The sequence below is a fragment of the Meriones unguiculatus genome, chromosome 3, assembly GCF_030254825.1.
Source record: "Meriones unguiculatus strain TT.TT164.6M chromosome 3, Bangor_MerUng_6.1, whole genome shotgun sequence".
NCBI classification, from domain to species: Eukaryota; Metazoa; Chordata; class Mammalia; order Rodentia; family Muridae; genus Meriones; species Meriones unguiculatus.
Genome location: NC_083351.1, coordinates 160,279,005 through 160,294,564, shown reverse-complemented (window position 1 = coordinate 160,294,564; position 15,560 = coordinate 160,279,005). Strand labels below are relative to the sequence as shown.

The 15,560-nt window shown below is 38.9% G+C and overlaps 1 protein-coding gene across 1 annotated transcript in view; it reads left to right on the top strand.

Annotated features, from left to right (window-relative positions):
• The window catches only part of LOC110565587 (transmembrane serine protease 11F), a 57,531-nt gene that overhangs the window by 25,441 nt on the left and 16,530 nt on the right, over positions 1 to 15,560 (top strand). Inside the window, exons 3-5 of the mRNA XM_060380842.1 lie at positions 1,769 to 1,923; positions 10,584 to 10,702; positions 14,844 to 14,911. Of these exons, the coding sequence (XP_060236825.1) occupies positions 1,769 to 1,923; positions 10,584 to 10,702; positions 14,844 to 14,911 (342 nt within the window). The remainder of the gene's footprint in view (positions 1 to 1,768; positions 1,924 to 10,583; positions 10,703 to 14,843; positions 14,912 to 15,560) is intronic.

Sequence of the window (15,560 nt, the reverse complement as noted above, 5' to 3'; positions counted from 1 at the left end):
AAAAATTAATTACAGTTTATTCACTTTGTACCCCAGTTGTAGCCTCTCCCCCATCCCCTCCGAATCCCAACCTCCCTCCCTGTTTTTCTCCTATGCCCCTCCCCCAGTCCAATGATAGGGAGGTCCTCCTTCCTTTCCATCTAGTCTATCATGTTTCATCAGGACTGGCTGCATTGTCTTCCTCTGTGGCCTGGTAAGGCTGCTCCCGTCCCAGGTGGAGGTGATCAAAGAGCCAGCCACTGAGTTCTTGGCAGAGACAGTCCCTATTACTATTACTGGAAAACCCTCTTGGACACTGAGCTGCCATGGGCTACTTCTGTGCAGGGGTTCTAGGTTATCTCTATGCATGGTCCTTGTTTGGAGTATCAGTCTCATAAAAGACTCCTGTGCCCAGATTTTTTTGGTTCTGTTGCTCTCCTTGTGGAGCTCCTGTCCCCTCCAGGTCTTCAATCTCCCCCTTTTTTTCCATAAGATTCCCTGCACTCTGCCCAAAGTTTGGTTATGAGTCTCAGCATCTGCTTTGATACACTGCTGGGTAGAGTCTTTCAGAGGCCCTCTATTGTAGGCTCCTGTCCTGTTTCCTGTTTTCTCCTTCTTCCAACATCCATCCCATTTGTCTTTCTGAGTGAGGATTGAGCATCTGAGCCGGGGTCCTCCTTCTTGATTAGCTTCTTTAGGTGTACAGATTTTAGTATGATTATCCTATATTATATGTCTAATATCCACTTATAAGTGAGTATATGCCATGTGTGTCTTTCTGCTTCTGGGATGCCTCATCATCACAGGATGATTTTTTCTAGATCCTACCACTTGCCTGCAAATTTCATGATTTCCTTATTTTTACTTGCTGAGTAATATTCCATTGTGTAAATGCACCACAATTTCTGTATCCATTTCTCAACTGAGAGACATCTGGGTTGTTTCCATCTCTGGCTATTACAAATAAAGCTGCTACAAACATGGTTGAGCAAATGTCCTTGTTGTATACTGGAGCATCTTTTAGATATATGCCTAGGAGTGGTATGGCTGGATTTTGAGGAAGTGTTATTCCCAGTTATCTGAGAAAGTGCCAGATTGATTTCCAAAGTGGTTGTACAAGTTTACATTCCCACCAGCAAATGTATGCATATGGGTCTTTTGCTTACGTGTATGTCTGTGTATCACATGCACACAGTATCTATACAGGCCAGAAGAGGGAGTTGGATACCCTTGAACAGGAGTTACAGATGGTTATTGAGTTCCTATGTTGGGTCTGGAAACCAGAGCTCCACCCTCTGGAAGAGCAACAAATGCTGTTATCCAGTGAGCTTTCTCTCCAGCCTGTACAGTTACTTCAAAAACAAAGCTTTAAGAACTTCTTAAGATTTATTTCAATCTTTAAGTCTTTTGTTTTTAACCAATTACAGCTGATGAAACTATGCAAACTTGTGCTTAAAATATTCCTTGTTTAAATATTATTCATACAGTATAAAAATTTTTAATTTAGCCTGTATGTTGCACTAACCGAACTTTTCAATTGCCCGTATGCCACACAGACATCATCTCAAAGAACTCATCATGTTGACAGAACTTAACTAAAAGGTGTACTATGCTTGTGGTTTAGGTGTGGGAAGATGCATGTTATTCACTGCTCTTACTGAGATTTGGGTAATACAGTGTTACTTAGCAATACAAATTACTTGCCAAATGAACCAATATAAGAAATGCACATGAGAGAGCCATCATGAAGTCTACTGACTGGCTGTTACTTTTCATTCTGTTATCACAGACCAGTTGAATTCTCAGAGACTGATTACCCACGAATCGAATATCAAAGAAAGCAACAACAGTTTTGGGACTCTGTACGACTATCTCTCTTCACATTGGCAATTGTAGCAATCATAGGGATAACAATCGGCATTGTCACTCACTTCGTTGTTGAAGGTAAGTATCCATGTCATGTTCCTATTGTATGAATACAATCTGTTGCATGAACTTTGACATTTTGATGACACTAAGTAGTAAATACAATATTTTATCGATGTAAAAGTATAGTGAGCTCAGAACAGAAAGCCTGCATTACACATTTCTAAATATTAAAAATTTAAGTAGATACCATATGTGTGGTAGGCAAAGAAGAGGGAAAATAAAAAGGGGAGGAAGTTTCTTCAGAATGAAGACAAATAACATCAAGCTATGCCTTTACTTGCCCTTCTGATAATCAAGGTGTTAATGAGCCACCCCCTGGGAGCTTGTAACAACATGACAAAGATGACTAGGGAGAGCTAGCTTGTATCCTATCCCAGATATTCAGGAGACCCTGAGATGAGGTCAGCTGGGTCAAATATATACTCTGCCTCAAAATTTAAGAATTAAAAACACTGAGGATATTATTCCATTCAGCAATTGCCTAGCAGGTGTTAGGACGTGGATCCAAATCCTTAATGCCACAAAGAAATAAAGGAGAGAGAGAGTGTGTGCATGAGAGAGAGAGAGAGAGAGAGAGAAAGAGGAAGGGAAGGGAAGGGAAGGGAAGGGAAGGGAAGGGAAGGGAAGGGAAGGGAAGGGAAGGGAAGGGAAGGGAAGGGAAGAGAAAAATGGGAAAGGGAGGCAGAAAAGGGTAAAACCTTTTCTAAAACACCTTTAAAAAGCTAAAGCCAACATGCCAACATTTCTGAAGGAAAGTCAAATTGTTTCATGACTGGGGAGAATGGAAAACTCAGAACTGATTTCTATCTGTTTGCAAAAATGGTGTCACAGATGAGCAGAAAGACACACAGCTAAGATTCATTTACTTTCGTACTTGCATAGTTGTAAACATAAATGACTGAAATTTTAAAGTTTTAAAGACTCTCACCGGTCATAACAATAACAGCACAACTAAACAATCTATAAAGAAAAATGTTTAAATTTTGAGTTTACTTTTCTATTTTATTTAGCTCATTAGCAATATTTGTTTTTTTGCCAAACACGTATCAAGTTGCCTCCCATAATTTTATCTTTCTTGTTGACATCGTGGACTAAAAGTTACTAAGTAGGCATTTGATTATAATACCTTACTTATGCCTGTAGTTTCAGAACTTGGGAGGCCGAATCAGAGCGTTTCCAGGGCCAACCTGGAACACACTGTAAGTTTTTGTCAGTGTGTGCTGCAGAATGATACTATGTTTTAAAAACAGCAAGTAAAAAACAATAGAACCAACTCACCACAAGGCTGCAAGTGTTCAGGAAAGAAACACTGAAGGGATAATTTAAAAAAAATGTCTAGAAGTATTTTAAACACACTGTCATAATGGTTGTGCTAGACATGCGTACGAAGAGGCCCACATCTGAATCTTCCGAATTTGTGAATGTTCTGCACAGAAGAGATGTGCCAGCCATCATTAGTAACGTTGAGATGGGGATACTATTACAGATTCTCTGTATGGGTCCCAAATACAATTTCATGGACGCCTCTAAGAAAGCAGGTTGAGTGAGGGAATGCATTGAAATAGAAGGAGAGAAAGTGTCATATGATGTGGAACCAGGAGCCAAAGGATGAGGTCACTCTAGGAAATGACCAAACACAGATCTTCCCAGAAGAACCAGACTCTACTTCACAGAAAATTTAAACCCACCACCTGACATGAGACCTCCCGAACTATCTAAGAATAAATTTGCACTGTCTTATATTTACCCCAAGCCTTTTCATATATTCATGAACATGAGGCTTACTGAAAGTTGTTCATGTTATAATACCCCCAACCACTATATGTTTATGCATATGTCTTGGTACACATGTGAACATGTACAAGAGGTTGCATAGGAAACATGAAGATGTAAAAAACGTTAAAAATTCCCTACCTGTATTAACCCTGGGGTGGCTGCTTCCTCCTCTTCCTCTTCTTCCTCCTCCTCCTTTTAAATTAACTGCTTATCTTTTTATTATGACATGCAAATTATCACTGTCATGAATCATCATCATCATTAGTATTTCCATGCCTTTTATATAATTGCTAGTTTGGTTAAAGGTAGCATTAGCATCACAATTTGAATTTCTATCGCGTTTCCCTGATCAGCAATGATGTTGGGAAGTGTTGAGGACCTATCCATGCATCAGCAGGGCGTTTGTATTTCCTATTATTGTGGTTGAAATTTTTATCTCATTTTCTTATCGAATAATTTGTCTTCTTCCTTTCTTCTCCCCCGTTCCATTTTTGAATGCTTCATAAATAAATGTCCATTATCAGCTGCATACTAGAAAAGCTTTCTGCCAGTGAAAAAGTTCATAGAATATTTAGTCACAACCATATCATATGGTTTCCAAAGTGAACAGAAATTTCAAACATCAAGTTTGAAAATTGTGTGCTCTTTTTTGGGGAGTGGGGGTAGACTTTTTAATTATTGATTTTACTTATTGGGATTATGTACTAGATGTTTAACTATTTATATAGTTAAAATTTTAGGAAAATTTTGTATTGTTTTATCTCTTATGTGGTAAAAAGGGTTGTAGTTTGTAAAAATGCATTTTCACAAAATTCATAAACTTAATTTTTGAAACTATTTTAAAACTTGTTTCATAAAGCTATGGAGAGTTCATCTGTTTTGGGATAGCCCGCTTGCTTTCTCACTATGCAGGACCAACTCTATTTCCAGGGATATAGGAGTTGTTTTCTGAGGCGATATAGAGACAGATATGCCCTGGTTTTAATCTCAGGTCCACCAGGCTTGAGTAATTTGGGACATTAGTTTCTCTTTAACAGAACTCTAAAAAGTCCTTTTAATGTACAACTTCCTCATTGCAGAAATTAGCAGAATAGATTAAAAAAAAAAAAAGGCTCAGCACCACTGTATTATAATGCAGTGACTGTTATAATTATTGTTTTTTTGAGGATTTAAGTGTATATTACAATCATCTTTACTTCTACAACATTCCAAAGGATGATTGTGCCCAAATGGCAACACTAAACAAAGAATTACAGAAAATTTAAGAATGATGAGTGTAGAAGAAATAGTCTCCCAAGAGAGGAACACACCAATTGGTTATTAAATAACAAATGTCAGGCTTTAAAACATGCATACAAGTCACATATGGACTGTGTAGATTGTATTTATGCATTTATAAATGTGTGCATGCACGTGTATGTGTGTTTGTGTGTGTGTGTGTGTGTGTGTGTATGCACACAAAGCCATGGTTTAGAAAGAGAGCAAGCAGTATACATGTGAGGTTTGAAGGAAGGAAAAGGAAGGAGAAAATAATATAAAATATAATTTTGCTTTGTACATGGTTTAATTACAGTACATAGCTTAAAAAATATAAAGAGTCAGAGAAAGCTGTTTTTGGATCATCATTTTGCAGATTCCAGATACTATGTATGGTATGAATTATACCCATTAGCAACATTACAAAATAATAATATGAATCTTCACCCTCATAGTTCATAACCATGGACTTTAGATATGTTATTTTTTTAAAGCTTTTAAAAATAATTTTAATAGAAATTCAATTTGTTCCATTCTATTCGTTATATTTTATTTTTGATATTACTCATTTCTGAGCAAGCAACAGCTTGTCAACATCTCTAGAGAAAATCAGTATGAATGAGGGAGAAGCATAGATCCACTGCTGTTGCTACAGTCAGTGAAAACTGGAAACTTTGCATTAATTATTCAGTTATACATATTCCATACAGCTAATATGTAAGTATGATGTAATCAAGTTTCGTGTTATATATAGTTCACCAGTTGCAAATCTTAATATCACATTGTGAAACATAATTTCAGTGCTCATTTACACAAAAACGTTTTGAAAAATAAATCATTCATTGTTAACAGTTCCCAATTGCAGCAAATATTTAATAATACTGCCAACAAAAGTTTACTCTGTGACTAACTTAAAATCTTTGATTTAAAGAAATAATTTTGAGAATTATCAATATACTTATAAGGCAGTATTTTATATGAATTAAATAACATTTTGATTAACTGTTTTTAAAAAGATAATATGTGGTATTTTATCATTATATTTTATTCTTTTTAATTCTTTATTAATTGCACTTTATTTACTTTGTATCCCACCTGTGGTTCCCTCCCTCCTCCCTGCCCAATCCCTCCCTTCCTCCACCCTCTGCATGCATGCCCCTCCCCAAGTTCACTGATAGGGGAGGTCTTCTTTTCCTTCCTTCTGATCCTAGTCAATTAGGTCTCATCAGGAGTGTTTGCCTTGTCTTCTTCTGTGGCCTTCTGGTAATGCTGCTTCCCCCTCAGAGGGAGGTAATTAAAGAACAGGCCAATCAGTTCATGTCAGAGATAGTCCCTGTTCCTATTACAATGGAACCCACTTAGAGACTGAACTGTCATGGGCTACATCTGTGCAGGGGTCTTAGGCTATCTCTTTACACCCGTCAGAATGGCTAAGATAAAAAACTCAAGTGACAACACATGCTGGAGAAGTTGTAGAGAAAGGGGAACTCTCCTTCACTGCTGGTGGGAATGTAAACTTGTACAACCACTCTGGAAAACAATCTGGTGCTTCCTCAGACAACTAGGAATAGTGCTTCCTCAAGATCCAGCTATATCACTCCTAGGCATATACCCAAAAGGGGCTCAAGTACACAATAAGGACATTTGTTCAACCATGTTTGTAGCAGCCTTATTTGTAATAGCCAGAAGCTGGAAACAGCCCAGATGCCCCTCAACTGAAGAATGGATGCAGAAATTGTGGTACATCTATACAATGAATATTACTCAGCAATATAAAAAAAGGAAATCATGAAATTTGCAGGTAAATGGTGGGATCTGGAAATGATTATCCTGAGTGATCTATCTCAGAAGCAGAAAGACGCACACAGTATATACTCACTCATGTAGACATATAATACAGGATAAACCTACTAAAATCTGTACACCTAAAGAAACTGATCAAGAAGGAGGACTCTTGCCAAAATGCTCAATCACTATCCAGAAAGGCAAAGAGGATGGACATCAGAAGAAGAAGAAAAGAGGGAACAAGTCAGGAGCCTGACACAGAGGACCTCTGAAAGGCTCTGCCCTGCAGACTATCAATGCAGATGCTGAGACTTATGGGCAACCTTTGGGCAGAGTGCAGGGAATCTTAGGAAAGAAGTGGGAAACAGTAAGATCTGGAGAGGACAGGAACTCCACAAGGAGAGCAACAGAACCAAAATATCTGAGCACATGGGTCTTTCCTGCGACTGATACTCCAACCAAGGACCATAGATATGTTATTTTTAAAATCACTTCTTTTATTTTTTTTGAGATTCTAATATAAAGCAGATACTGAGACTCATAGCCAAACTGTGGGCAGAGTTCAGGGAATCTTATGAAAGAAAGGGGAGATAGAAAGACTTGGAGAGGACAGGAGAGTAACAGAACCAAAAAATTTGGGCACAGGGGTCTTTTGTGAGACTGATACTTCAAACAAGGACCATCCATGGAGATAACCTAGATAATCTGCACAGAAGTAGCCCATGGCAGCTCATTGTCCAAGAGGGTTCCCCAATAATAGGAACAGGGATCATCTCTGACATGAACTCATGGGCTGCTTCGTGAATGAGAATTAAGTCATGGTCTCATGATCTTAAAAGTAAAACCAGAAATGCAATCAAAGTGGAACATAGATTATTTAGGTAAAAAGTCTTTGTTGATGCATTTTTTCAACTTTTAATTTTGATTAACTAAACTGTAATTTTGAAAAACAAAGTGCTACCCAGGCATAGTGCCTCCTCCCTCCTCCCTTTTTTGCCAATTTGACAGTTTCTTTTATTTTTTATATTTTTTAATTTAAATTTTTATTTTTTATATTAATTACAGTTTATTCACTTTGTATCCCAGCTGTAGCCTCCTCTCCCATCCCCTCCCAATCCTACCCTCCCTCCCTCATCTCCTCCTATGCCCCTCTCCTAGTCCACTGATAGGGGAGGTCCTCTTCACCTTCCATCTGACCCTAACTTATCAGGTCTCATCAGGACTGGCTTCATTGTCCTCTTCTGTGGCCTGGCAAGGCTGATCCCCCATCAGGAGGGTGGTCAAAGAGTCATCCACTGAGTTCATGTCAGAGACAGTTCCTTCTTCTCCTTACTAGGGAACCCACTTGGATACTGAGCTGCTATGAGCTACATATGTGCAGGGGTTCTAGGTTATCTTCATGCATGGTTCTTGGTTGGAGTGTCAAGTCTCAGAAAAGACCCCTGGGCTCAAATTCCTGGTGGTGCACACCTTTAATCCCAGAACTTGGGAGGCAGAGGCAGGTGGATCTCTATGTATTTGAGACCCTTGTCTACATAGTAACTTCCAGGACAGCCAGCGCTAAGTGGAGGGACTGCCTCAAAAAATGTAAAAATCTTTATGATAGCATAACAGAAGCTCTTCAAAGTGGAGTATAGTTGTGCAGTGGTGGATGGCTCAGTGTGAATGCTCCAAATATCATCTTGAAAATAGGCAATTATAGCCATAGGCAACTATAGAAGAATTTTAATTCAGAACATGGCTGTTCTGGCAAGAGATCACATCCAAATATTTTCTAGGTCTGTGTGATCCAACTGGAATACAAACACACCTTTAATTCCAGGAGCTAGAGGTATGCAGATCTCTGAGCTCAAGGCCAGCCTGCTATACAGCAAGTATCAGGTAAAGAAAAGTTTAGGTCCAGGTGTGGTGGTATGTGTCTTTAATCCCAAACAATGAAGGTAAAGTTAGTTTGTAGAAGTAAACACCAATCTTTGAAAGTGATGTCTAGTTGAGTGGCAGAAAGAGTGACAAATCAAGAAAGACTTGACAGAACAATATGTGCCCAATTCTCACGAGAAGTAAGAGGAAAGGGAAGCTACTTAAAAAGGTCATGAGAAAGAGGAGGCAGTTTTAATGGGAGAGTAATAGAGAGACCGGTTGCAGAGAGAGAACTCAGGTGAAGACAGAACAAGCCAGAGAATGATAAGGAGCCAGAAGATTAGATCATATTGATAAATTAGTTTGAGGCCAAGCAGAGCAATTCAGAGTCTGAGAAAATAGACAGATTTAATAAGTCAGCTGGGGAGAGGAGTTTGAGCCAGAACAGCTGAGTTAAACCAGCTAGCCAGAGCTCAGTAAGAACAGGTAAGGGTGAGCTTTTTCAGCAGTAGGTCTCAGAGGCTGAAAACATTGTAGGCCTAGGTTAGATTGTACAGAGGCTAGGAGCTTCCAGGACTAGGCCTAGGTTAGCAGAAAGCGGCAATAAGCCTCTGAGACAACTGAGGCAAATAAAATTTACCTTTCCAGGCAATGTCAAAGATGGGATGATAACACCCTACTAAAAGGCTGCCAGAGGAAGTAATAATAGAGGCAAAATCTTGAGGGGGATATTCAATGTAGAAAAGACCAAACCGTTTTGCTATTGCTTCAACACAAATTCTAAGTATGTAGAAAAGAAGATAAAGGTTGTCACTGAGTCTTTTACCTGCTTTTGGGACCCTTTTCCTTCTACTGGGTTGTCTTTTCCAGCCCGCCATCCTTACTTAATATGGGGAGAGGTACCCATTACAGCTTCATATGCCTTGTTTGGTTGGGGTGGGGGGGACTGGGACAGGAAGAGGTAGAGAAAAACTGAGATCAGGAAGTAGTATATGAGAGAAGAATTTAAAAAAAGAAAAGAAGGCAAGTTACAACAAGTAAAGATGTGGTGTGTAAAAGTAAAAGAGTTGGGACTCCTTCCCGTGGTAATGAGGAAAATGGAAAAGCTTCAGGTGGGCAAGTGATATTGCCAAATTTCTGTTCTCAAAGACAGCACCCAACCAAGGACCATGCATAGACTAGATCTAGGTCCTCTACACAGATGGAGCTCAAGCTTCTTATGGGTTCCCTAGTAAGAGGACCGGGATCTGTCTCTGACATAGACTCTGTTGCCTGCTTTCTGATCACTCCCCCTGGTAAGGCTGCCACCTGGTGAGGGGAAGAGGGTGTGCTCTGTCCTGATGTGACTTAATGAGCTGAGAAGCGGGGTTGGGTGGGTGGATAGGTGAGCAGGGGAATCCCCTTATCTGAGGAGTAGGGGAGGAAGGGGGAGGAAAGAGAGGAGGGTAATACAGGGAGGAGAGGAGAGAGGGGGCTGTGATAGGGATGTAAAGTGAAAGCCAGCTCTAGGAAGAACTGACTGATGTATAGAGAATGTATTTGAGGAAAATGGGAGGAGAGATAGGGGTATTGATAAAAAGGCTGTAGATTTTCCTCTCAGTGACATATGCATAAACTAGATTGCTTGTGGTAGTGGGATTTATGAAGAGGATAGATTTTTTAAAAACTTGGGCAATTATGTCATCAAAACCCCGTGTACTCTATGTTAGCAGTTCTCTGAGGGAATAAAACACATGACTTCTATGCTTTCATTTGACCTTTCATTATATATTACATGTCTAACTGTAGGAAAGGTTTGATACAAATATGTATCGAGTAGTATAGCCGGCATTCCCTGGGAACCGGATTTTCTGTTTTGGCTGAGTGTGATGATAGGATTATAAAATGCATCTTTTAGTTTTATGGTAACTTTTGTTCTAGGTAAAACTACACTTAGCAAGTGTTGAAACAAAGGACCTAGCACATATCACTCACGGTCTTTCATTCTTGCCTTTCAGATGATAAGTCATTCTATTACCTTGCCTCTTTTCAAGTCACAAACATCAAATACAAAGAAAATTATGGAATTAGATCGTCGAGAGAGTTTATAGAAAGAAGTCATCAGATTGAGAGAATGGTAAGTTCAATAGGAAATGCTGATTTACAACCTTCACAATATTCAGCATTTTGACTATTCAAATTTGCCATGCTGGCAGTGTGTATTTCATTGAGGATTTAATTCTTGTTTCCTTCTTTATTAACTTTTATAACAGTTATCTGCTGATTGTATCTTGCCATTAATATTTGTTGATGATTTTGCCCATTTAAATATAAACCTACATTGGTAATATGTATTGGAAATGATCTTTTCCATTTGTTCCTTGCTTTTTTTTCATGTTCTTTTTTAAATTTTGTTTTATTAATTACACCTTATTCACTTTGTAGCCCCCCCCCCCCCATAAGTCCCTTCCTCCTTCCCTCCCGATCCCACCCTCCCTCCTCCTTCTTCACACATGCTCCTCCTCAAGTCCACTGATAAGGGAGGTCCTCCTCTCCTTCCTCCCCATCAGGGGGAGGTGATCAAAGAGCAGGCCAATCAGATTATGTCAGAGGCAGTCCCTCTTCCCATGACTATGTAACCCACTTGGACACTTTTTAAATTATTGTTATCCTATATTTAGATGGACAGATGAGCTAAACTTTAAAATGTTCTTGATATTATTATTTTCTCATCAGTACCTTTTGTGTTTGCATGAGAAATCATTTCTGATTCTATGTAATTGGCTTTTTAAAACCCTGCCTTTGCATTTTTCATTTAAAATTTATGCTTTATGGAACTTACTCACGTGTGCGTCTTGAATTAAGGAATTAAATTCGTTTTCTCCCTAATATAAAGTGCAGTGTTTTTAGCTCCACGATGGTACAAGCCTTATTCCCATGCTTATCTGTCAGGCCAGCTCCACCACAGTTTCAACATAGTAACTGAGATGTGTGACCTCTTTCATTGCTCAACTACTTTTTACTCTGCCAATAGCATCTGCTGTAGCATTATATAATTCAACAGTGAGTGTTGGTCCTTGTTACATTAGTTTGTTAAGACTGCCATGGAAAATCACCACAAAATTAGGTGTTTAAAGCAATGTAATTTTTTTTCTTTAACAGTTTTAAAAGCCAACAATCTAAGAGAACCAGGTTCCTCCCTGCCGAAACCCTCTCTTCCTCCACCCTCTGCATGCATGCTCCTTCCCATGTCCACTGAAAGGGGAGGTCTTCTTTTCCTTCCTTCTGATCCTAGTCAATTAGGTCTCATCAGGAATGGCTGCATTGTCTTCTTCTGTGGCCTGGTAGTGCTGTTTCCCCCTCAGTGGGGGGGGGGAATTAAAGAGCAGGACAATCAGTTCATGTCAGAGACAGTCCCTGTTCCTATTACAATGGAACCCACTTGGATACTGAACTGCCATGGGCTACTTCTGTGCAGGGGTCTTAGGTTATCTCCATGCATAGTCCTTGGTTGGAGTATTAGTCTCAGGAAAGACCCCTGTGCTCAGACTTTTTGGTTCTGTTGCTCTCCTTGTGGAGTTCCTATCTTCTCCAGATCTTACTGCTTCCCACTTCATTCCTAAGATTCCCTGCACTCTGCCCAAAGGTTGCCCATAAGTCTCAGCATCTGCATTGATAGTCTGAAGGGCAGAGCCTTTCAGAGATCCTCTGTGTCAGGCTCCTGACTTGTTCCCTTTCTCCTTCTTCTGATGTCCATCCTCTTTGCCTTTCTGGAGCCAGGGAAGACAATTATGATCGATTTAAGGTGATCAAATAATTATATCATCTCTTTAGACACTAAATTTTTAGGTGAAATACTCACCAGCAATGTTATTATTAGGGTTGGTTCATAGAAGCTTAAGGATAGAATTAGTAGTTTGGACTAGATATCATATTATTGAGTTCCCAATGCAAATAGGTCAATAAGAATTCAATTTCTTCAGAAAATGTCAATGTCTAAGACCATAGTTCATTTTTTTAAATAAAATAAATAGATAATTTTGTTTTCCTTTGAATTTTCTGTTCACAAGCTCGTTGGCATCATTGAGTTTATACTGACTGAACTGTATCTTGGGTAATTTCATGCAAACTTTTAAAACATTTTTTTGGTATTTTGGCTGTGAATCTAGTCTTTAATGGCTGAACCACTTCTTCAGTCCCATTTTATGTTAAAAAAACATTTTCTTGATATATATTTGTATACACAATAAGTGGTTCTAGAAATACATTTGCATTCACATTTGTCATGTACCTTGACCATATTCACTTTCAATAACTTCTCCTTTATTTGCTCCCACCCTCTCACCTTTCTTGTCCCTTCCATTCCCCAGATAGTTACAATATTACTTTATGTCATATATGTATATATGTTTATATGTTTAAGGTATTTAATCCATTAAATCTAGGATTCACATATTAGAAAGAATGTGATATTTGTCTCTCTGAGTCTAGTTTATTTGTCTTACTCTATTCTTTCTAGTTTTACCTATTATCCTGAAAATAACATAACTTCATTCTTCCACACGACTGGCCAAAATCCAATGAGCATTTAAAACACAGTATATTTTATTTGTACATTAATTTACTAATGGATGCCTCATGGTAATCAGCTTATAAAATTGGTCTTCATGTTCATATTTTCTTTTATAAAATCAAAGGCAGGGAGAGAGGCCTTTCAAGTGAGGGCATTGTGAAGATGGGACCAACAAAGGAGGATGATAATAATGGTGCTTACTCTGAGGGAGATATACTGTCTGTAAGCAAGAGTGTAGTACACTCAGGTTTCTATTTTTAGATGTCAGTTTTGCTGTCATTGTGAGGAAACACTGCAGAAACAAGAAGAACCGTATAACACGGGTTCTAAGGATATGCCATTAGTCTGTGACTAATGTACTAATTAGGAGATGACTAGACTGCCATAACGAAAATGGGTTTAATATTTAGAAGGGAGAATTTTCTGAGTGTTGTGCCAATTCTGAGACATCAAGAAGAGGGAGAAACCATATGGCACAGTCACACGGAGCTCCTTATTCTCAGAGGGTGTAGTAATTGGGACATGGGATGGGACCACGTAAGACTTAGATTGTAAGTGGGCTTTAGTTCAATTATCACAGAACTGTGTCTTCTGACATTCATTGGTCAGCCAGTGCTCTTTGATGGTCAGTTTCAGCATGCCTCCTTTTCAGGCAATCAGGACTCTTTAGGAAATAAGTTCTTTAAGCATCTAGGCTCCTGCACAGGTCCAGGCTGGAAAGACTAAGGAACGTCATGCTCATGAAGTGAAGTTTGGTGAAACCCATTACCAGTACTAGTATTAGATGTTTGGCCCTGAATGTCTCAGAGACATGACTCACAGTGAGGTGTCAGAGTTCCAAGACATGCTGTTACAGTCATTCAAGTATACTGATACAGGAATAAATGACAAAATCAACGAACGTGGTTGCAGTAGGGGACTAGATGCTATGAGAGTGCTGCAAACTGGTTGCAGGGCTTTTTGTTTTTAGAACTGTGTTATCTTAAAAAACAACACACACTTTAAAATAATACATACTTTAACTCACTTGATTAAGATTAAAATTATTTTGTAAGCAGTTTGCTTAACATCAAATATATGATATGATTTTATTTAATTTTTAAAAAATCTGGATTTTTTTTTTTTTGGTCTATGTACGTGTATTTATGGATCTATGTGAGTGCACACACATTCCTGTCTGTGAACATACAGGGCCAGAAGAAGGCATCACATAAAGTGACATATCATTTTTTACCTATTCCTTTGAACCACAATTTCTCCTTGAAGGCAGGGTGCTTGTTTTCGGGGCTAGGCTTAAAGCAGCAAACCCAAATAATCTTCCTGTCTCTGCACCCCTCCCCCAGAGCTGGGATTACAGGAGTCTGGGTTGTCTCACTAACACTGCGATCCATATGCTTATCCTTATGATTTCAGTGAAAGCACTCTTAGCCACTGATCCATCTTTCCAGCTCCCATTTTTATTTCATCGATAGAGCTATGACACAGACAGTGCAAATCATCCCATTTTACAATGGATCAGTGTATTTGGCCATTTTGGAAAGGTAGTTCATTCCTGCAAGGATCCGAACACACATTTAGTCTTCTCACCGTGGAAAGCCAATATGCATCATGTGAAAATCAACTAAAAGCCTGGCCTTCACAAGAAACCTGATACGCATGGAATAATATGTCTCTTAGGACTAACACTCTAATTCTTTTGTATCAGATGTCTAGGGTGTTTCGACGTTCTTCTGGAATGGGTCGATTTATCAAGTCCCATGTAATCAAGATAAGGTATGAACCCCTGATCTGCAATTTAAAGTCAGTCCTGTTAAGATGGCACATTCCATTGACATGGATGCTCAGCCGCCCTGAGAATCACTGTAGCAGAGATTTAACAAAACTTGAGCAACAGTAACTGAGCTATTTAACCATTTTAATGATCTCCTAGTCACAACAGGAAGGTAGAAGGTGCTTTACAAGAGCTTCACAGCTATTAAGTATGTAAAACTATGCAGGGAAGAGTGGAAATTAGATGGTTTTACTATCAACAACCTCTTCCTAAAAGAAGGAGCAAAGCAGAGCAGAATATATAGGCCTTTTCATTTTCTTCTTCTTACATCGATGTCATTTCCTGGGCAATGTTTTTCTTTAATGCCAACACAGCTCTGTTGTTCTTTAAAACGCTTTTTGTTTTAGTACTGTGGTGAAGTGTTATATACCTAAATTAAACATGGAGCTATCAGATACTAAACCTTATCTTTTTTTACATTCATTTATCTTGTGCATGTTTGTGCATATTCATCAGACAGCATGCACATGTCATCATGCTTTGTGGAGGTCAGCGGGCAACTTGTAGGAGTCAGTTTTCTACTTCCACCACGTGAACCCCAAGGATCAACCTCAGGTCATTAGACTTAGCGGCAAGCATCTTTACCTGCTA